At 44.9% G+C, this 23,715-nt stretch overlaps 1 protein-coding gene and 1 long non-coding RNA gene across 4 annotated transcripts in view; one reads left to right on the plus strand and one right to left on the minus strand.

The window, feature by feature from the left end:
* LOC126995486 (uncharacterized) overlaps window positions 1-10,939 on the plus strand; it is a 77,540-nt gene extending 66,601 nt beyond the window's left edge. For all 3 annotated transcript variants that reach the window (XM_050855069.1, XM_050855067.1, XM_050855068.1), the window contains 4 exons: window positions 3,303-4,243; window positions 6,866-6,975; window positions 7,878-10,196; window positions 10,420-10,939. In XM_050855069.1, coding sequence (XP_050711026.1) covers window positions 4,165-4,243; window positions 6,866-6,975; window positions 7,878-10,196; window positions 10,420-10,578 — 2,667 coding nt within the window. In that variant the 5' untranslated portion in view covers window positions 3,303-4,164 and the 3' untranslated portion in view covers window positions 10,579-10,939. The remainder of the gene's footprint in view (window positions 1-3,302; window positions 4,244-6,865; window positions 6,976-7,877; window positions 10,197-10,419) is intronic.
* Window positions 1-23,715, minus strand: part of LOC126995493 (uncharacterized) — an 85,562-nt gene that overhangs the window by 30,622 nt on the left and 31,225 nt on the right. The window contains exon 2 of the long non-coding RNA XR_007750341.1: window positions 19,491-19,559. This is a non-coding gene — a long non-coding RNA (uncharacterized LOC126995493). The remainder of the gene's footprint in view (window positions 1-19,490; window positions 19,560-23,715) is intronic.

Consider the following 23,715-nt stretch of genomic DNA (forward strand, 5'->3'; position numbering starts at 1 on the left):
AACTCTTCGCTCAAACTTTCTGTAACAACTCCACTTTGGACGATTCTGGGCATATTCCTCCTACTCATCCCCCCTCTGACTCCTTTATGCCTGTTATTAAGATTCTTCAAAATTATATTTTCTATGCCCTCTCTGGCCTAACTCTCAGAAGGCTTATGGACCTGATGGAGTGCCTCCTATTGTCCTTAAAAACTGTGCCTCCGTGCTGGCACCCTGCCTGGTCAGACTCTTTCGCCTCTGCCTGTCAACATCTATCTTTCCTTCCTGCTGGAAGTATGCCTTCATACAGCCTGTGCCTAAGAAGGGTGAGCATTCCAATCCCTCAAACTACCGCCCTATAGCTTTACTTTTCTGTCTATCTAAAGCTTTTGAATCAGTCCTTAACCGGAAGATTCAAAAGCACCTTTCCACTTCTGAGCTTCTATCTGATCGCCATTATGGGTTCCGCAAGGGGCGTTCTACTGGCGATCTTCTTACTCTCTTAACTGATTCTTGGTCATCCTCTCTTAGTCGTTTCGATGAAACTTTCTCAGTTGCGCTAGACATATCGAAAGCGTTCGATAGAGTCTGGCACAACTCTTTGCTTTCTAAACTGCCCTCTTTCGGATTATATCCCTCTCGCTGTTCCTTTATCTCCAGTTTCCTTTCCGGCCGTTCTATCTCTGCTGTGGTAGACGGTCGCTGTTCTTCCCCTAAACATATCAACAGTGGTGTTCCACAGGGCTCTGTCCTATCACCCACTCTCGGCCTGTTATTCATCAGTGATCTTTTCTTTCCATAACAAACAGTCCAATCCACTCATACGCTGATGACTCCACTCTGCATTATTCAATTTCTTTCAACAGAAGCCCCTCTCAACAGGAATTACATGACTCCAGACTGGAGGCTGCAGAACGCTTAACCTCAGACCTTACTATCATTTCCGATTGGGGTGAAAGGAACATTGTGTCCTTCAGTGCCTCAAAAACCCGATTTCTCCACCTATCAACTCGACACAATCTTCCAAACACCTATCCCTTATTCTTCGACAACACTCAGCTGTCACCTTCTTCAACACTAAACTTCCTCGGTCAATCCTTAACTCAAAATCTTAACTGGAAACTTCACATCTACTCTTTCACTAAATCAGCTTCCTCGAGATTGGGCGATCTGTATCGTCTCCGCCAGTTCTTTTCCACCGCACAGTTGCTGTCCATATACAGGGGCCTTGTCCGCCCTCGTATGGAGTATGCATCACACGTGTAGGGGGGGGCTCCACTCACACAGCTCTGTTGGACAGAGTGGAATCTAAGGCTCTTCGTCTCATCAGCTCTCTTCCTCTAACTGAAAGTCTTTTACCTCTTAAATTCCGCCGCCATGTTGTCTCTCTTCCTATCTTCTATCGATATTTTCGCGCTGACTGCTCTTCTGAACTTGCTAACCTCATGCCTCCCCCCCCTCCTACGGCCTCGTCGCACACGACTTTCTACTCAAGCTCATCCCTTTACTGTCCAAATCCCTTACGCACGAGTTAACCAGCATTTTCACTCTTTCATCCCTCACGCTGGTAAACTCTGGAACTTCCTTCATCTGTATTTCCTCCTGCTTACGACTTGAACTCTTTCAAGAGGAGGGTATCAGGACACCTCTCCTCCCGAAATTGACCTATCTTTCGGCCACTCCTCTGGACGCTTTTGTAAGAGCAGTAAGTAGCGTTTTTTTTTTTTTTCATTATTGTTTCCTTTTTTTTTGCCCTTGAACTGTCTCCTTTGTTGTAAAAAAAACATGAAAGAAACGGGACAAGAGCGTAAAGAGGATGAAGAGAGTAAATCGATTCCTGGCTCAGTTACTTTAAAATCGGAGCAACTTACTGTGGTGTGGTCCTTTGCAGACTGTAAATGCCTTGAAGAGTTTTGTAAAAAGCGGGCACATAGTGAGCCGAGGGAGGCGTGTTATGTATCGTGATGTGGCTTTGCGCGAGGCAGAGGATACGAATCGGCGGCCTAGGCAAATATGCAGCATCAGAGTGGCTTAAAGAAAATTTACATACAGTGCATACGTGGAGTGAGGCAGTGAGGGAGGCGTGTCGTGTGGAGTGACATGGCGTGGCGCGGGGTAGATTGGGGAGCGGCGCGCCCGGAGGAATGCATGTAGCGCTGTCAGAACAACGCAGGGAAGCGGGGTAGGCCGGTGAAAGGGCTCGTTGGGGGATGGGAAGGGGGGCGGGAGGGAAGGGGGAGAGGAGAGGGGGCGTGCATGTGGCATGTTTGCGATTCCTGGGATGGAGTGGTGCAGGTATTTCCGCGGCAGGGTGCTTAGAGGCGTACTTGACATGGATTAGGGCACAGCAAGAAGCCGCCGCGTGTGCCGAGGGGTAAAATGCGTGTCCCTGTGTACGAGGTTCTGGTTCCGATGCTTGGCGACTAGGCGTGTCCTCCCTCCCCCCATCCCTTCCCGCGTGCATGACAGGTGCCTCCATGCCTGCCCGCCAGGTATTTGTATACACGTGCAGCGCGTGTGTATTGAGGGACAGACAAACAGACAGACAGACACACACACACACACACACACACACACACACACACACACACACACACACACACACACACACACACACACACACACACACACACACACACACACACACACACACTAACCTCTCTTTTTCCTTTCTTTTCTTTCTTTTTCTTTTTTCTATCTTTCACGCTCTCTCTCTCTCTCTCTCTCTCTCTCTCTCTCTCTCTCTCTCTCTCTCTCTCTCTCTCTCTCTCTCTCTCTCTTACACTTTAATATTTTACGTATATATAAAAGAATAAATACAACCGACCTGCATCAAACAGCCACGAGTGTCAGTATTGAACAAACGCACGACAACTACTTAGACTTTATAAACACTTGACCTAATTGAAAAAAAAAAAAAAATATATATATATATATATATATATATATATATATATATATATATATATATATATATATATATATATATATATATATATATATATATATACAGCATTCCATATTATTTTTTATTCGGAAATTGTATCGCCAAGCAATTCACCAATAAGATTAATCACCAAAAGTTATTAGTCGGGGAATAAGTTTATGATATTAACTTATACGTGGGTGTGGGTGTGCGTTTCTCTCTCTCTCTCTCTCTCTCTCTCTCTCTCTCTCTCTCTCTCTCTCTCTCTCTCTCTCTCTCTCTCTCTCTCTCTCTCTCTCTCTCTCTCTCACAGCTTTTGTTTTTGTGTGTGTGTGTGCGTGTGGACTTGCGTCACTAGTTAAGAGGAAATAAATCTAAATCTGCTGTGCATTTTCAGGACCAACAACAACAACAACAGGAGCGTCCGAGCAAGAGCCAACGACCTGTCACCACCACCACCACCACCATCACCCCCCCCATTAACCTCTACCCAAACACATTTATCGTTGCCTTCTCTGCTACACATACACACGACCATCCAATCACTCCCTTCATTACAACTGTCCCTACCTACCATTATACCTTTCTATCATCCACTTCCCTACTAATACAAGACCATCAATCACACGAGAACACACACTCAAGTAGCGATCACTGCCATCGACACCATCACTACTACCACCAACACTACCACCAACACTACCAACACTACCACCAACACCATCACTAAGACAGGGAAATACTACCACTTATTTAAACCTCTGTACACCTGAGCAACACTACCACCACCAACAACACCTCCACCAACAACACCAATAGATACGACCACCAGTAAAGACTACCACCACTACCACCACCATTACCTTCAACACCAACATATACCACAATCACTACCCCCACCACCAATAAATACCACCGCTACTACCACCTTCAACACCACACACACTAAAACAAGCAACAATCACCACCAATTTCAACCAAAACACGATTTCTTGCTAACATTTGAAACTCTCACCCCTAAACTCCACTAGGAATCCATCTGACTAATAAAGAAAAAAAGAAATAAAGAATAACACTACCATTACACCCACCTTCGTACACCACCACCACCACCACTTTGGGCCATGTCTCCACCTCCTCGCCTCCGACACCCTCACCCTTTACTTCTAAGTGACTGAGCGCCGTATTTCTTTCTCTCTGCGCCTGACATTTCCACCCCTTCCTCCTCCTCCTCCTCCTTCCCCCTTAATACCTCCATCATGGCCCCAAAGCCGTGGCTGCTCCCGAGGGCCGCCGTCTTGAAACTGTTGCTACTGCTGCTTCTGCTCCTTCAGGCGGGTAGGTTGTCATCTATTTTTTTTTCTTAGTCTTCCATTATGGTAGCAATATTTTTTTTTTTTAGGTTTACTAGTTATCCACAATAGTCTTTTTTTTCACAATTCTCCGAGCTCATGTTTCTTTCAAGTATCCCATTCTGATATTTCTTCTCTATTGTTATATTTTCCTTATTCCTCCTTCTCTTCAGTTTTCAACTTCACCCTATAGGTTTAGGTCGAAGTTCTGGAGTTTGGTTCAGTCCTTTGATTTCTTATTTTCGCGGTCTTCCAGTCTTCCGTGTCTCATATCACGACACTGAACGACTCATGTGCATTGTCGTTACTGTGCACATTCCACGACGGATATTTACCCCTCTCTGGGCCGTTTGGCGGATGCAAAGTCGTTTCTGATGGACTCACCGAAAAGCTCCCTCTAGTCCCTTTAGTCGGCTCAACCCCGGCGAGCCCTTTACGAATATAAATAGCGGCAGTTGAGGTCAGATAAACACTCGTCCGGGACCCCTGTGTACACCCGCTCACTCTGTAAACAAACCTCGCTCATGCAGACATTTAGGGGAAGGCCGGTAAACACTACGTCGAGCCGATGCGTCCGCCGGCTGCACGGTCTGCCCACTGCCAATCTTTGCCTCTTCAGCCTTTATACAAGCACGTCCGTCGCGCTGCAGCCGTGTCAACCAAAGCTGCTTCACGTCTAACACATTTCTCTCTGTCTGTCTGCCTGTGTTCTTCACTTGGCGTTCTGAACACTCAACATGTAGCATTCCTTACTTAGCCATTCCCCTATGTTGTATTTTGAGTTTTTCTTCACGCCCGAGAAGGCTTCTGAGATACCGGTAGCGGGTTAGAGGAGGCAGCGAGACAGACATGCTAAGAAACACGTGGGAGAGGCTGTGGTTTTGAAGGTGCACGAGTCGTATATGTTTTATCTCGACGGGAAGGAAGAAGAGGTGGCAGGGTAGCAAAGTGGCAAGAAGGAGATGTCAATGTTGAGGAGAGAATAGTGACGATAAGAAGGAAAAAAAGAGCATATGTTGAACGAAGTGAAGTTAGCCAAGTGAAGTTAAGCCAGGGTTCTTGAGAGTAATTCCGGGTTGATCGTACACTTACTGAAGCATAAGAAGAAAAGACAGAGGAGGAGACGGTTCACGTGGAGCAAGTCTTGAATCCGGGATAGAGTTCTTAAATACATGTAAGCTCCTTAAGAGTTCGTCAATTAAAGTCATGTAGCCGGAGGAGGAACAAGAAAGAAGAGGAGGAAGATGAGCAATGACAGGAAGCAACTTAGCGAATGATATTAGTAATGGTAAAGGAAACAGTTTGTCGAGAGATTGCAGTTAGCTTGTGTCCTTGAGAAATGAAGTCAGACATGCATGTACACACAACTTAAGAGGGAGAACAGATTAACCGTAAACAAACTAATATGACCCATGCTATTGATGCTATAAATAAAATACGCTTCTCTGTTTCATTTCTTAGTTTGTTTGTTTTATTTGTTTGTTTGTTTGTTTTTTGTCTGATTCTATTTTTTCCTTTCTGTCTTTCTTTCTTTCTTTCTTTCCTTCTCTCTCTCTCTCTCTCTCTCTCTCTCTCTCTCTCTCTCTTCATTTTTTTTTTTTTTTTTACAACAAAGGAGGCAGCTCAAGGGCAACAAAAAAAGAAAACAATAATAATTATTTTTTTTTTTAAGCGGACGGAGACAACTTTTAACGAGCGTTGCCAAAGGATAAGGAGGAGAGTTAATGCTCGCGTCGGCACGTGTCTGAAGTCAATTAATTTCCTGCTCAGCTGATGACTTCCTCACCGGCAATCCTCGCTCCTCGTTCCGTTTACCATCGCAAGGAGAAAAAAGAAAACACGCTGCGTATATATAATGATGACAATGATGATACTGCTACTCCTCCTCCTCCTACTACTACTACTGCTATTACTACTACTACTACTACTACTACGCCTACTACCACAATATAATAATAATAATAATAATTATAAATAATAATAATAATAATAATAATAATAATAATAATAATAATAATAATAATAATAATAATAATAATATCATAATTCGGGAACAGTGAATTCGCAATACCGCTCGTTGTCGTAAAAAAAATTATATTCGTCCCACCTGGGAACACCTGGGCAGCGGTGGACACGCTTCCAACACCGCGCCGCACCGACGGAATATTATATCTTCCGCAAATCAATATGCAGGAATCGTCCGAGTATTTTCCTGGATATATGCATGAAATTATAAATTCTACTTGTATACAGTTTTTATTAAGTTTTTGATAATATCGCTGGCATTGAAAATCGTCATGTGGCTTTTCGCTCTGCTACTTTAAACCAGTATTGAGTGTGACGCAAAGTACGCACGGTGACGGTGACGAGGCTGAGTCACGCTGGGAAGACGGGAGGCCTTTGTCACTACGAGGAGAGTAACGCAAGCCATAGGACACATGTGCACGTATGGCCCTTTTCACTCTTGTTCCTCGACAGCACAACCTTAAGTGCTATTGGAGTCCTCTCCTTTAACATATTCACTTGGAGAAAGTACATCAGGCCTCTCAACACTTTGTCCACCACAGCACATTTTCGAATCCCCTCTAAATTCGTCTCTCTCTTTCAGATCCACTGAACGGCGAGGCGGAAACAGCACACACGGCTTCTTCGGCGGACTTTAAGGCCCTCCCCAGCCTCACCTCCTTCCCCTTCAACCTGCTGGACGCCGTCACGAGGGTAAGGCGTTACGACATTCCACTTCACTGTCATTCCTCTTATAACGAAGATGATCCAAGCCGGGGATTAGTTCCATGTCCTTTACGAGAGACCCACTGTTGCCCGAACCCTGAATCCTCATAACTAACTGATCAGTGAATCAATTTTCTAGTGATCTGTTGCCTAATGCCATACTTAAAAATTATGTGATTAGTGTTGCATAGTTCATGTTTGCAAATGACAGGCTGTATTTGGAATGATGCGTTCAGCAGTGCAGCTTCAGCAGCTCAGAAACTGTTGCTGATACCAGAAGGGAATAAAAATGACGAAACGAAAACTTGAGGTAACATAGGCACATTGCCCTAAAAAAAGGAAAAAGAGTAACCTGAATGGCTAATAATGCAGTGAGGCGAAACTGCAGGCTTGAATGATTGACTACCTGGAAGTAGGAGCAGAGTAGGAGGAAGCAGGGAGGGACGGGGGGAGCACAATAAGGAGGGTTACGGATAGACTGGAGATGGGAGGGAGGAGTCAATAACAGCGGTCTGTGGTAGATGTGGCGGTTTTCTCGTGTTGCTGATTGCCCACGTGACGGACAATGGGGAGAACAGTATGGTTGCTTGTCGTATGCTGTTTTGATGACGGTGGAGCTGTATTGCTACGCTTGTCAGGAGGGTAGTCTCCATTGCTTGAACTGCTTGTTTTGATAGATACTGAGATGTAGCCGTTTGGGGTGGTGGGAAAAGGGGAGTCATCTCTACCTCCTGGCTACCCTACGCGAGGCCTTGGCGCCGCTGAGATTCTTCCACAGAATCTAATATTAAGACAGAGTAAGCTGATATTTCACACAGCTATTCCTTCATCATCGTCCCTCACTGTTGTCTCCGGGAAAACTCATGCTGTTATCCTATTTTCCTCCTCAGCGGCCACGACAGATCCGGTTCAAGAACTCGTACCTGGAACTGCCTGTGGGGCTGCGGGGCCTGGTGGGCATCCGAGGACTCGGTCACCTGTCTTACTTCGTGCAGGTCGACGTGCCGGTCACTCCCCCCCTCAGCAAAGCCTTGGACAGGCTACCTGAGGGCACCAAGACCTACTTCCCTCCCCATGTCTCCCTGCTGGGGGCCGCGGTCCCAGAGGGCGTCATGACGGACGCCTCAAAGCGGCCGTCTGTCTCTAAAACTCTGGGGTCCTCGGGAGGGAAGGCAAGAATCACCATCATCCCCATCAAAAACCTTTCCCAAGTGAACGATAACGAACTCGATACTTTACTCTCTACTCCGACTGTTTCCACCTTACTCGAGACTGACGGTGGACTCTCAGCCACTCCAAGCGTCTCCACTTCCTCTAACCTGACTACCTCACCTCACAATGCTTCATATACTCCTTCAGGAATCTCATGGCTTCCCGAACCTTTTAATTTCTTGCGTGCCTCCCCGCCGGGAGTGTCTTCCGCACCTCCAGGCACGAGCAGAGTCACCACGGCACCAACAACATATGTAGCCCCGACACCCGCCACCGTCACCCACACGACCACATCCTTCCCCTCTAGAGTTACCAACACTGCGCCATTAACTTCATCTCTTTCGTCTTCGTTCCTCTCAAGTTATTTCTTTTCCATCTTCTCAACCACTACGCCTACGCCTTTCACTCAACACACGGAGTCGTCCCTTGAAGCAGCGACCACCCCACAACGATTATCGAACTCGACACCAAGGAATTCCTATCTCTCGAAGAAACACTTTAAATCTCAAGCGCCTTCTCCGTCATCTACACCACCACTGACGCGAGTAACATCAACACCCAAAACAACAACCCCAGCACCCTCCTCATCTACGTCATCTCGCTTACGTGCCAGATATCCGCCTCAGGCCAAGCCCACTTCCGCCGCATCTTCATTTCCCTTAATTAAAAAACATTCTTCAGCGCTCAAATCATTCGCTCTCCCCTCCACGCCTTCCACGTCTTCCCAGTCATTTGCATTCCCCTCGCCGCCCTCATACCCGTCCGTCAAGTCACGCGCGCCCTCTTCATCTAAGGCTTCCCCTCCGCCTCGCTCCTTAGCACCGCCTTCCACAACATTTCCGTCAAAGCACGCTGTAAAATATGCAAAATTCACACCTACATCATCACCGGTTAAGTCCGTCAAGATACTTACGCCACCTTCCACAGAATCTAGTTCGTTGCGTCCTATCAGACCGCTACGGACGACTTCATTTCCGAGCGTTAACCTTCCTAAACCACCTTTCCAAACCACCTCGGGGACCAACCGTATCGGGCAATCCGCAGTGAGTCCGCCCACCTCTTCTGTGTCAAGCACCGCGCGTCCCATCCTTCCTAAATATCTTCGCAGGCCCACCACTGCCTCACCCCGACCGCCTTTAAAGAAACACAATGTCCCCTCACGCTCTCCTCGGCCTCTTTCATCTAAAGATAATTTCTCTCTACGAACACCGCAAGCTTCTCGAGGTGGCCTATCCAGTAGTCCTTCTTCCCGCCTCTTAGCCAGAACGAGAGGTCTCTCCACACAATCATCTTTCCCGTCCTTCAAACACACGGCGGCGTCCCCACCCCCAAACACGCCGCCCACCAAGCCAAAGCATACAGCTGTAGGGACTAATCCAAAGACCTTTTCCAGCATTTCAGCCCGGGTACTCCAGTCCCTCCCGAGCAGGAAGCAAGGCAAAGTGACACGAGATAGAGATAATGACAAAAAGAGAGTAGGGGACAGGTTAGATGGAGAAATAGTAGGGACAGGAGGAATAATGGTAAAGGGAGAAGAAAGAGGAAGTGGAGGTAAAGGTAGGGGGGGTAAGGGAGGAAGTGAAGAGGGTAGAAGGGAAGGTAAGGCTGTGAGGAGAACACTTGGGGAGATAATGTTAGAAAGAAAATTACAGCTGGCAAGACTGAAGGGCGGGGGAAAGGGGGTAGTAGACCAGGGTAGTAGACCAGGAAGGTTACAGGAAAAGAACCAACCAGACAGAGGGAACAGAGTGGTAGCTGACGGTCAGCGTGGAGACCTTCCTGCCCCTAGGACGACGCCCCAGCCAGACGGCAGAACACGACACCGTGACGGCCGCACACACGACAACGACGACGATGACGACGACGACAACGTTTCTGTGCCTAAGCGCGGCAGCCCAACACGAATGAGGATAAGCTCAGTCGTCCCTCGCACCAGCTTCAGTTGTCCTGACGAGGCCAAAGGCGAATACTTTGCTGACCGCGAAACTGGATGTCAGGTGAGAAAGTGAGAGGAGCACAAGGTAAGAGCAGTCAGTGGCTGGTTGCAAGACTGGCCGTAATGCTGGAGGCGACGTCTCTCTCTCTCTCTCTCTCTCTCTCTCTCTCTCTCTCTCTCTCAAAGAAAGTACATGTGTCAAAGAATATTCTAAAATAGTGGGGGCAGTGAGTGACCCTCCCATGTGCATGCTCTGTGTCTGACAACAGTGATTGGTGCCGCAGGTGTTCCATGTGTGCTGGGGAAAGAGGAGGGCGGCTTTCCTCTGTCCCGAGGGCACGCTCTTCAATCAGCTGGTGCAGGTGTGTGACTGGTGGTACAACGTCGATTGTGATGCTGCGTCCGAGGATGGAAAAAAGCGCCAATCAGCTGCGGACAAATGAGAGCCACGTTTCCCGCTGCAGCAACGCTCCTTTTGTGCCTGCCGACGCCGCCGCTTCAGGACACTAATTCAGGAACGTCTCGTTCCCTCGCTCACGTGTTGAACGCTCATGCCAGTGTTTCCTCTCACCAGGCTCGTTACAGCCATTCTTATTGTGTTCGGGTCAGTGAATCATAGCGGCCAAGATCTGCCCGCCTGCGCGCCGCGACGGTCTCCGTGACTGGGGGCGAGGAGCGGCGCCACGTCCCGACCTTAGCCCCGACCACCCCTGCCCGGCACCCTCGCGGCGAAACTCGTGCTTCTGAGGCGCCATACGGATACCTGTGATGTCATTATAGATATTCATAAACATTTCAATATGCCTGACTTTTTTCCTTTCCTTCGTGTTTCGGTCCAATAATTTCACTATTATAAAAAAAAAGTTCTTACATTACCTTATGGCTATACAAACACACCCCACGTGTGCATGCGCGCGCGCATGCATGCATGCACACACACACACACACACACACACACACACACACACACACACACACACACACACACACACACACACACACACACACACACACACACACACACACACACACACACACACACACACACACACACACACACACACACACACACACACACACACACACACACACACACACACACACACACACACACACAAGCACTGATATTCTAAATGGACAGATTTCAAAACGCTGCGACCCCTGCCTGCCTATACAGTGCTACATTAGTAGACAAATTTTCAGGCAAGAATCTGCACCGTGGGACAAGCTGAGTGTCCCAACCTTTGAGGTATCAGTTTGATCACCTGCAGTGTGGGCATCTTTAGAACGAGGTAAGAGATAAATAATAATCTTAAGGCCTTTATATACTGCGGCTGTTGATGGTTGTGTTTCTTGTCTTGTACTGTCACAGAAATCCAATGTTAAATTTTCCTCCTTGAAGTTCAGCCATTGGAATGATCTGACGTGAGTCGTAAGACAGCATTCGAACATTCCGAGGGGCAAGTCAACAGCTGGTAAGTCAAGTGAAGAAGTTTTACTCTCAGGCTAAAGTCGTCTGGAACAGTCCTCGAGTCCTTGAGGTATCAACGTGAGGTCTCATCGCCGCACAGCACGGAAAAAACCCGGCTTTGAAGGGCGGACTTGATGACCTAGCACAAAAACACTGCACACAAAGATGGGGGAGTACCCAGTATCAGAGGGTCCATGAGCCCTTTGAGTGCCACGAGTGTAGTATTTAGGCGGGAATTCTTGATAAAGCGGCAGCAAGTGGTATCTAGTCTGCTGAAAAGAGAAAATAAAAAAAAAAGTGGATCGTCTAATGGTTCATCTGAATGCAAGGATCGTCTTCAGTTCAATGGAAACGCAGTAAAACCTGATTTAAAGACTTGACGCGCTACTAATCAATGGAAAGTGTCGGGTGAGTACCCAGCGGCGTGAAGGAGAGGACACGGCGAAGAGGTGGCGGCAGAGGAAGCGTGTAGGATGGCGACGGGGACGGGAAAGGGACGGGAAGGGACGGAAGGTCAGGAGCCAACACCACCGCCGCCTCGGGATGCTGTTGAACAATATTGCAACGTTTCACTTTTTTAATATTCAGACCAAACATGCAATTTACCAGCACCCCGCGGCCACAGGAAAGGATAAACGTCCACCGGAAACTCGCAATATAATCCCTTGTAGCGGCCTGCCCTGGTTGGTGAGGTTACATGAACAAAGAAAACAACAACAAAAAAAGGATGAAGGATGAGTTCTCTGTATAGACTAACGGATTAACCCCTTTAGGAACATGCCACGTGTCTTTACAAAAATCCTCCTGAAATTGGCTGTTCATAAGCTTCAATATAACAGGCTTGACGTGAGAAGAGGATTGGGGGGAAGGAGGAGAGGGGAACAGGACGAAATTGGGTGATGCTTGAGTGAGTCACCCCAAAAGACCACGTGTAAGGGGGAAGGTCGGGGGGGATGGGAGGGGGGGGGGCGCACAGTAGACAATAAAACAGAGGAAAAAGATAAGTGTTGTGTCATTCATGGACTTTTATTGCATTCTCTCGCCACACTATGTTGTTGTTCATGCACGCCTCCCGCCTCCTCTGTCTGCCTGTCCACTTGTTCGTCTGTTTCTGTCTGTGTGTGTCGCCGTATTTTGTGTCTTTTTCGGTTCATCTGTTTAGTTGCCTGTCTGTCTGCTTTTCTGTCTGTTTGTATATTTGTCTGCTTGCATGTTTGTCTGTCTGTCTGGGTGTCTGTCTTTCTGGGTATGTCTATGTCTGTCTCTCTGTCTGTCTGTCTGTCTGTTTGTCTGTCTGTCTGTCTGTTTGTCTCTCTCTCTCTCTCTCTCTCTCTCTCTCTCTCTCTCTCTCTCTCTCTCTCTCTCTCTCTCTCTCTCCTTCCTTACTTTTTCCCATATTGGCCAGTTTCTTATATCGTGTTTTATCATAGGGGGCCGCGCCGCCCTTGCAGGAAGTAATAAACTGGGGGCAGTTAAAGTCTGCGGAGGGCCGCCTTTAAGTCCCTCCGGGCACCCGCAGACAGCATTGCGTATTCATTGGAATGCGTCGTTTCAGTCTCCTTTAATCATATATTTTCCCCAACGTTAATCAGCTTGAGATAATAACCTAATGATGTTTTCATGTGTATATATATGGCGATTAAAGGTCTACCCCATTTTTATATATTTTGATAACAGACACACAAACAAACAAACGGATAGACAGACAGACAACGAAATTAAATATCATTAATGACTTACTCGCGGCGGGTGATAAAGTATAGAAAAACATTATTACTTCCTTGAATTGGGCGCTGATGAGCCGGGGCAATGCAGGGAATACGAAGAAAAGATACAGACAGTCGATCAGAGTTCTCTCGCGCCTCTAGTCTTCATAACGTGGGAAGGGACGGGAATAGACTCTCCGACAAACTGGCAAAGTAAGAGCAGCCAAGAAGCAGTGTGACCGCCAGGACGAGTGCTGGCGGACTTTATCCTTCCTGAGCCTAGCGCTAATTTGCCCACAAGAAAAGGGTCAGCGACACCCGATCCCAGTCACAGGGTAGACTCCGTGACGGTGGTCGACAGCCATGCCAACCATAAGCTGTGGCTAAGTTTTATGTCAACAACACAACTTTATTTTTTTAAGGTAAATAAAGCTTGTTGGCGGATAAAGTCGATAACGGAGTAAGGGCAAATACATAGTATAAAGTAATATGCTTCTTAGAACACAACTTTCGTGGTGTAAAGGTTAGCACGATTGGCTACGAATCTGCAGTCTCTGTATTCGATACAGACAGAGCTATTCATCCTCCCTGACGGGCTGGTCGATCAAAGGGTACCTGAGAAATGCAAAATGTGGCAACCCGACTGTCACACTTGCCAGGTGTCCCACGGTGGTGTGTTATTACCCACCAAAGGCTCAAGGGTCAATGAGATGGAAATAAACACCGAGGCCACGCGCAGATTAACGTATGTCTAACTTTCTAAGGGAAATTCCTTTCGAATGGAGACTGTACTAAAAGTGACAGCAGTAGATCATCTCACAACACAAATTCTAATGGAAGAATGTCGTCCATGAAGGAAAAAAAAGAAGTAATAGTAGCAATGATATAGACAAGTAGCAGTGGTAATAGGAGTAGTAAGAGCAGACGTGGCAGTAGTAGTAGTAGTAGTAGTGATGGTAGTAAAAATATCAGCAAATAAAAGAAAGTAATAGTAAAAATATAATAATAATATCAACAATAACAACAACAAATAATCAGGAATAACAACAACATATGTATGAATATTGAACTATGGATACTAAAAATGCTTGCGCTTTTACATGATTAAAAAATATCAATAATATGACTTTCCAGGAAGCAATGTTTTCCGTTCGCTGTTCCTCCTCCTCCTCCGTCGTCCATTATATGATTGACTGCTCTTCCTAATGACAACATTGATGAGGCCCTGGCGCGCGCACACACACACACACACACACACACACACACACACACACACACACACACACACACACACGTCGGAGAGAAGGGTACAGATGCACACACATACTCTTTCTCTATTTCTCTCACTGTCTATTTATAACCATATCTAACTATCTACCTATCTTTTTACCCATCTATCTCTCTACCTATCTAGTTACCCATCTATCTATCTATATCTATCTATCCATCTATCTACTTATCTATTTATCTATACACACAGATACATAATTTCCTTTCCGTCGGTAATGAGGAAGGAAGGAGTAGGTATTGACTGAGTGCCGCTGAGGGTCACCATAGAGTCGTCAGAGCTGCACCCTGGACAGATGAGTCACACGCGGCACTCTTTCCCAGGTGAGGCAATTAGCGCTCAACAAGGTGAATATTCTTGAGATTAATTTTTTGTAGCTTCTTTCCTTTTCATCGATTTTACTGTCAGTTCATCGAATAAGGTTATCCCTACTACTGCTACTGCTACTGCTACTACTACTTCTGCTACTACCATTACCGCTCCCATAACCAGGAAGTACCGGCACTTTCGTCCACTGCATCACCGTGTCGGGTTCTCCACACAGCGAGGTTGGCGGTGGTTTACGAGCCTTTGTAAAGTTCCGCGGCGGGCTCTCCCGCGGGTAATATATCGCCGGTAATCGTGGACGCTGCTCCTACGTACAAGGTTTTGCTTCCGGTTTGCCGGTAATATAGAAAAATGATGATGGGGTGCTAACAGAATAAATATTTGTTGTTGATCTTTTTGCTAGTTGTTGCTTTAATAATGATAATAATAATGATAGTAATAATGATATTAATAATAATAATGATAGTAATAATATCAACAATATTGGGGAGGCGGTGGCTGAGTGGTTAGCGTGTCGGCGCCGCGTCCGGGAGATCCAGGAGGGACGCGGGTTCGAATCCAGGCCGCAACACAGCTGGGATTTTTCAGTCACCGCCGAGTGGCCTAAGACTACCCACATGCTGCCCTAAAGACCACCTATCAACCTGTACTCAAGATTACTTCTCCAAAGAGAGGCTTAAAGATGAGCTAAAGCAGGATAGCGTCACTATAAACACTCGCCTGCGCCACAAAGGGCTGGGCTGACCATCAGGCACCCACCAGTGAAAAAGCCTAAGGGTGCAATAGGCCGCGACGTAAAAAAAATACTACTCATACTAATGCTATATAATATATCGTCGTTGCTATTATGATAATTTTGGTGGAGGTGGTGGTGGTGAAGATGATATGGTGACGGTGACGGCAATGGTGGGACGATATAGTAGAGATAGTGATGGTAAGAAGGACGACGGCCGTGGTGGTTCTAATTCCAATATCACCAATTTCGTCTTGGGTAATGTGACGGCTTTCTAAGGGTGGGCAAGATGGCACATTAGACAACTGAACACCTGGCTGCGTTTACACTGAACACTACGTAACCACAAGTCTCCTCGGGCCCTAGCAGCAGCACTATAGTTCTGGCAACACTTCTTTGCACTCATATCATACAGGAAGTAACCATAACTTTCCTTTCCCTTTGCTTCTCGTTGTAATATATCTAAGTTATAACAAAAAAATACCTATCACTTTCTTCTGATAATAATACCCTGCGACCAAAGCTACCGAATGAAGGTATACGTTCCAATACCGGGGAAATGTATCAAGGAAATACGAAAAAAGTATCAATAAACTGAAGGATAATACCAATCAGCTGTCTGGGTTTGTGAGTTACGAAGAGCGCCCAGTATTGTGTCTCTCTACTAGTGTCTCTTTGTCTCTTCCCCTGATGTGTTTCTCCTCCTCCCTCTTTTCCTTCTTTCGCGCCCCAAAGCACCAATAAGCTGAAGGATAGTGTCAGTCAACTGTCTGGCTTAGTGAGTTACGAATAGCACTCAGTATTTTGTCTCCCTACTAATCTCTTACACGGTTTGTCCCTTCCACTGCTACATTTCTCCTCTTTCTCTTACTTCTTTCGCAACCCAAAGCGCCAATAAGCTGAAATATAGTACCAATCAGCTGTCTGGGTTTGTGAGTTACGAAGAGCACTCAGCATTCGTTTCCCAACTAGACTCTTACATGGTTTGTCTCTTCCATTGCTATCTTTCTCCTCCTACTTCTCTTCCTTCTTTCCACGGTTCGATAAGGTCCCTAGAGCCCCGAACAGCAGGACCAACGGGAGGCGAGGCAAACAATACCTCACATGGACTCCATAAACATGTTCCCTGGGCCACAATTCACAGTTCCGCGAAGCAAGAAACACAGCGCGGATTGCAAGAGTCAGTATATTTACGTGGCTCTATAACCACTTCCGTGAAAGCTAAAGTTACCCGAGAATTGGCAAAAACGTGTTCATTATATTGATTTACACTAAACAATATGACTCTCTCTCTCTCTCTCTCTCTCTCTCTCTCTCTCTCTCTCTCTCTCTCTCTCTCCATTTTCTCTTCTATCCTTCTTAATCTTCCATTCTGCAGTGACCACCGACTGTTGCGTGCACATCGGTATAACGAACGTCTGGGGAGCAGCCATGAGTCTATTTATTATAATTCTAAGTTTGATTGATTAACAGAGAGAGAGAGTGTGTGTGTGTGTGTGTGTGTGTGTGTGTCATATATACGCACATATCACTGGCTAGAAAGGTTGCACAGGTCATTTACGTGTCGCGTCGTCGATCTGTGACAGAAGTTCAATACCACACACTTTCGGGAAGACACAAACACGGACAGGAGTCCTTGATTTATAGAAACTGAAGAACTTTTCCGCTCGTTAAACCAGGAAGTGCTCAAGACTGAATGATCATTTTAGTGTGTGTGTGTGTGTGTGTGTGTGTGTGTGTGTGTGTGTGTGTGTAATATGACAGGCTTCCAATTACATTAGAATGAAAATATATCCTTCACACTTTGAAACAAATAACTTGATATTAATATTTAGTGGTCTGTCACTCAGTGCAATTTGATTATTTTATACATTTATTGACATCATAGTAGTCACAAAACAATGAGTGTGGGTTGTCAGAGAGACAGTGGTCGAAATCAGACAAGTGGATCGTGTGATGGAGACGTTGAAGGGGGCGCGGCTCATGCAGACAATTTCTGGAAACTGACAGCTTTAAACGGGGATGAAGCTGTTGTTCTCAGCGCGTGCAAAGTCTTTGTTTCTTTCTTTAGAAACCCACGGTCCACTGTAGCGCTAAATATATATATTTTTAATTACAACCCTTATCAAGTAGGTGGGACCATAATACAACGTACGGTTATAAATACAAGTGTGGGTGCTCCCTTTTAAGGCACGTTTTCTTTACAACTAATCCATAAGAAAACGAAAGCATCATACCACCATAAACTAAAGAAATTTAACAAACAATCAATGAAACAAGATCTAATATACTGAGAGTTTTCTGACATGTAAGTATGTATGCATGTATATATGTATGTATGTGCATGTATGTAAATGTATGTATATATGCATACAACTCTGCCTGTTTGTATGAAAATCCTTTTTATGTTTGTAAGTTTGCCAGCATCCGTTCTTGAATGTCTGTGAAGGCATGTATGTACCAGCCTCTAAGATCGTACGCATCCGCCATTCGAGGACGAAGAAAAGTAATTCACGAAAAAAAAAAAAAAGGATTCCGAGGGGCTTCGTGCGCGGAGGGAACAACGGGACGAGCAGCCTTGTTGTTTTGGTCACCCATGCAAAGTGAAGCCGATTCGTTAGGCAGCGGCGGCCGCCTCGCACCACAGGCTCACGCGGATCAGGGCGAAGGGGAGGAAGGGGGAGCAAGCAGGGAGAGGAATACAGAAACACCCTCGTCTCTCTCTCACACACACACACACACACACACACACACACACACTCACTATCTATCTATCTATCTATTTATCTTATTTCTGTTTCATTCTGGTTGTTTAAGAGACTTATATACCAAAAAGAAACACACACACACACACACACACACACACACACACACACACACACACACACACACACACACACACCAACGATAAAAAAAAAAATGTAGAGTTGGGTCACAATTTTTTAGACTTTTTCTGATTCGTCAACATGACACTGACCCCCACCCCCCGCGGGGGGGACACACACACACACACACACACACTACACGACACAAAAAAATAGGTAAAATGGGGAGGCGGTGGCTGAGTGGATACCGTGACGGCGCCGCGTTCAGGAAGACGCGAGCTCAATCCCCGCCCGGTGCCACCAAGCTGGGATTTTTCAGCCGCCGCCGAGTGGCTTAAAACTACCCACATGCTGTCCAGAAGACCACCTATCAACCCGGACCCTAGATTCTAGGATTAAAGATGACCTCCGGGAGGCCAGCATGAGCCAATGCAAGATGGTGCCACTATAAACACTCGCCTGCGCCAGAACGGGCTGGGCCGACCATCAGGCCCCACCGGGAAGAAGCCTTGGGCCGACCATCAGGATCCACCGGGAAGAAGCCGACCGGCGGAATAGGCCACGACGTAAAAAAAAAAAATAAATAAATAAAAAATAAAAATAAAAAACCCTGCTGAATCCGGAAGTCAAGTAAGAAACCCAACACTAATCCATGCCCGTTGCGCATCCAAGTCTTAAGCGGGAAAACATGGCGTGGAAAATATTACTGAGCATAGTAGCATTCCTCTTTCCTTATTCTTCTTCTATATAAAGTTCCGTAAAGTTTCTCCTGACTACTTTAGATGAATCCCCTCTAAATGAATGCCATGTTCTTGAAGGCAGTGTGATATGAGTGATTTTGAAACATTCCTGGGTTATTGCCGCTCGGTGATGAGAAATGAATCAGGTAAACACAGGTGGAGCTTGAAAATACAAATCGCATTCATCATACATCGACATTAACCACCAGGCATCGAAAATTGAAATAAACTTAATAATAGGAACAGTTTTAACACAAGCACTTACCTTTCTGTTGTCTTTTATTGACCTAGCATCGTGGGGGCGGACCAATGCTTCCGTATTACGCAAAATAATCTGCGGAAGAGAAAGACTGGATGAGTGACCACTTTCAGAAAAATAAATGAACGGAAAAAAGAGAAACATACAAGTGTTCAAAGAGCAAACAATGTCGTTCTCTGAATCTTATAAATTACTTGGTCAGAGGCATACATGCTAGTAACTCCTTTCTGATCACCAAAAACTCAGCCTTATGCGAAATAAAACTTAAGGTAGCCCCTGATTTTCCTGGACCCGTGTGTTAAGTATTCGAGGCTGTCGGTGCTGTTAGTGTGTGTGGTGGGTAGAAGCAGGACGGCGCCCCGCTCCTGGATGCCCCGAAGCTATTAACGTTCAGTCAACACGAGTCGTAGCGTCGCAGGAACGAGCTCGTCAACGTAATATGCTGCGCGTAATGCAACCAGAGAGGGCACACTTGCCTTCACTTTGCCCGATTGAACACACGACTCCGCCTGCGAGTGATAATTATCAGGACAGAAGGCAGACAGCGCAAGGCGACATCAAGAGCGCCACTACACACAACATTAAGCGTTATTACAACCCCGAGCTCGTCGGCAGCAGGCACCAGGGTGGGCCACGGGGCTGCCTTCCAACTCTGCTGTGTACCTGTAACCGTGTCGCGCTCATATCCGCTAACGGAGGCTGACAAAGCGCGCATAATATAATAAACTAACGGAGCCATCGTGGGAAAATTAAAGCGGCATAGTACACGGCACACCAAGGAGCAACAAACAGTGTGGGAGATTGCCGGTGTTTGTGTGTGTGTGGGGGGGTCTGTGCGTGTGCGTTTGTATGTGTGTGTGTGTGTGTGTGTGTGTGTGTGTGCTTATACCAATGGCTAGCGTGCGTCTGTTATCTTTATCCTTTATCCTCCATCCTGATTTCTCCAACTTTCTCTGGGGAGGCGGTGGCTGAGTGGTTAGCGTGCCGGCCCCGCATTCGGCGCGGTGTCCATGATGTGGGTTCGAATCCGCCACTAACCACCTGGGATTTTTCAGTCACCGCCGAGTGACGTAAGATTACCCACATGCTGTCCTGAAGACCACCCATCAACCCGGACTCTAGAAGAAGCTGTACAGTGAAAGTGAAATCAAGAATGAGCTCCGGGGGGCAGCATGAACCAGTAATAATGGCGCCAATATAAACAATTGCCTGCGCCATGACGGGCTCGGGCCGACCATCAGGCCCATATGAATTAGCCTACCGGCGCTATAGGCCACATGTAAAAAAAAAAAAAAAAAAAAAAAAAATCTCGTCCTCTTCCATGCACTTTTGTTCCCTCTTCTTTCCGTCCTTTCTTCCTTACTCTTTAAAAATTTCCCTCCCCAACCATGTGTTTCCCTTCCTATCCTTCCTCCCTATCTCTTCTTCCTTTTCTTTTTACCTCTGCATCTACAATACATTTTTTTCTTCCGCCTTCTTTCCATAGTTTCATCTTTTGTTCCTTTCTATACCTTTCCTTCCTTCCAATCCATTTTTTTTCTTTTTACATTCTCCTCTGTTCTTCTTCTTCACTGTGCCCCTTACCGTTCCCTCCCATTCCCTTCCATTTCTTACATTCCACAGTTTTTATATATTTCTTTCTTTGCACCTCCCGCTATATTTTCCTTTTCTCCTTCCCTCGCTCCCTCATCTCATTCCCTCGCACCTGCTCGCGGGATACTGCCTGCCGGGGACTGATATGACAGAAAAAAATGTAAGTAAAATTATCAGCGAAAGTTTTTAAATGTCATCAGGGAATTGGCAGGAAAGCGCACTGATGGGGCGACTTTTTCTTCGCCCCAAAACTTTTAGCTATTCATTTACCGTTCTTTGTTTTCTTTTCGTTTTAGGAGGAGGAGGATTACTACTTTTATCATGATGACTGACGCTGCTGTTGCTCCACTACTACTACTACTACTACTACTACTACTACTACTACTACTACAACTACTGTCTATCTGTCTATTATCTCTTTCTATATATCTACGAATCTATCTATGTCTGTATTTATCGCAGTTTGACGAAGGGAGGAAACAGAGGGATGAGAGTTGTGTGGGAATAAGGGGAGATAAGTGACCTAACAAGAGGGAATAGGGGAGACACGTGTAGTATCGCATGGGCAATCTATCATCGGTGATGGCATGGCAGCCAGGCCGGGGAGGGAGCAAATTCTGTTAGCGTGGTGGGCCAACTCGTATGAAGATTTTCGTGTCAAGTGTCATGTGGAGGCACCGTGCAGGAGGAAATATTGGTCCGAAGGGGACAAGGGAGGGTCATACGGCTGAAGGAAACTGTGACGGAAAGACGTGCATTCCCGACCTCGCTGCCTACCTATGCGCTTAATACACCCAGAAAGTTAATTTGAAAGTGTGGTCTATTTATGTTATAATGCTCCTCATGTCGGCTGTTTGTATGAATGCCATTAGAGTGCTGGGCAAGTGATTATCGCTGATGGATAAACACGATGATGAGTTAAATGGAGACAAATAATGCTTGTGGTCTGACGGCATGTATTTCAATTATCAGGTTTAACAGACACATTAGAGGAGGCACTATATTAGACAGACGGGTCTTTGTCCATTGACCATGACGGGCGGTAAAACAAATAACAATAATAATATTAATAATAACAACACTAATAATAATAGTAATAATTATAAAACTACGTGCATAAACATATAATAATAATGATACTAATATTACTACTACTACTACATCTACTACTACTACTACTACTACTACTACTACTACTACAACAACAACAACTACTACTACTACTACTACCACCACTACTACTACTACTACTACTACTACTACTACTACTACTACTACTACTACTACTACTACTACTACTACTACTACTACTACTACTACTACTACTACTGCTACTACTATTAGTAATAATAATAATAATAATAATAATAATAATAATAATAATAATAATAATAATAATAATAATAATAATAATAATAATAATAATAATAATAATAATAATAATAATAATAATAATAATAATAATAATAATAATAATAATAATAATAATAATAATAATAATAATAATAATAATAATAATAATAATAATAATAATAATAATAATAGAAATAATAATAATAATAATAATAATAATAATAATAATAATAATAATAATAATAATAATAATAATAATAATAATGATAATAATAATAATAATAATAATAATAATAATAATAATAATAATAATAATAATAATAATAATAATAATAATAATAATAATAATAATAATAATAACATCAATAAGTATGCTAATTGTCCATCCAAATAATAATATTAGCAATAATAATATTAATTAATAATAATAATTATAATAAAAATATTAATATTAACAATAATAATAATAATAATAATAATAATAATAATAATAATAATAATAATAATAATAATAATAATAATAATAATAATAATAATAATAATAATAATAATAATAATAGCATAGGAGGAGGAGGAGGAAGAAGAGGAGGAGGACGAGGAGGAGGAGGAGGAAAACTGTATTAATGAAAGAGAGAAAGTAAAAGGAGAAACTAAAAAAATCTAGAAACAACAACAAAAAAATAATGAGAAGCTACTTGAAGTATTAAAAGAAGAGTCGGAACGGAAAAAAGGTTGAGGATGAGGATGAGGAGGAGGAAGAGGAGGAGGAGAAGGAGGAGGAAAAGTAGGAGGAGGAGGAGGAGGAACAGAGTATTAAAGAGAAAACTAAATAATTAAATGAGGGAGGGAGGAAAAAAGCGGTGAAAAAAGTTACAAGGAGGCTGATGAGGTAAGAGACGCGGTAAAAGAGGAGTAGGAAGAGGCAGAAATGGAAAGTGGAGGAGGAGGAGGAGATGAATAAGGATGATGATGATGAGGAGGAGGAGGAGATTGAGGGAAAGGAGGAGGAGGAGGAGGAGGAGGAGGAGAAGGAGATGAATAAGGATGATGATGATGAGGAGGAGGAGGAGGAGATTGAGGGAAAGGAGGAGGAGGAGGAGAAGGAGATGAATAAGGATGATGATGATGAGGAGGAGGAGGAGATTGAGGGAAAGGAGGAGGAGGAGGAGGAGGAAGAGGAGGAGGAGGAAAGAATGATGCAAGAAGTGCTAATGAAGTTCGTTAACCTTTACGGACTTTAACTTCATCTTTCTTTTGAGGTAATTGTCACAGAAGAAGCCGCCAC

The sequence above is a fragment of the Eriocheir sinensis genome, chromosome 8 (assembly GCF_024679095.1).
Source record: "Eriocheir sinensis breed Jianghai 21 chromosome 8, ASM2467909v1, whole genome shotgun sequence".
Classification (NCBI taxonomy): Eukaryota; Metazoa; Arthropoda; class Malacostraca; order Decapoda; family Varunidae; genus Eriocheir; species Eriocheir sinensis.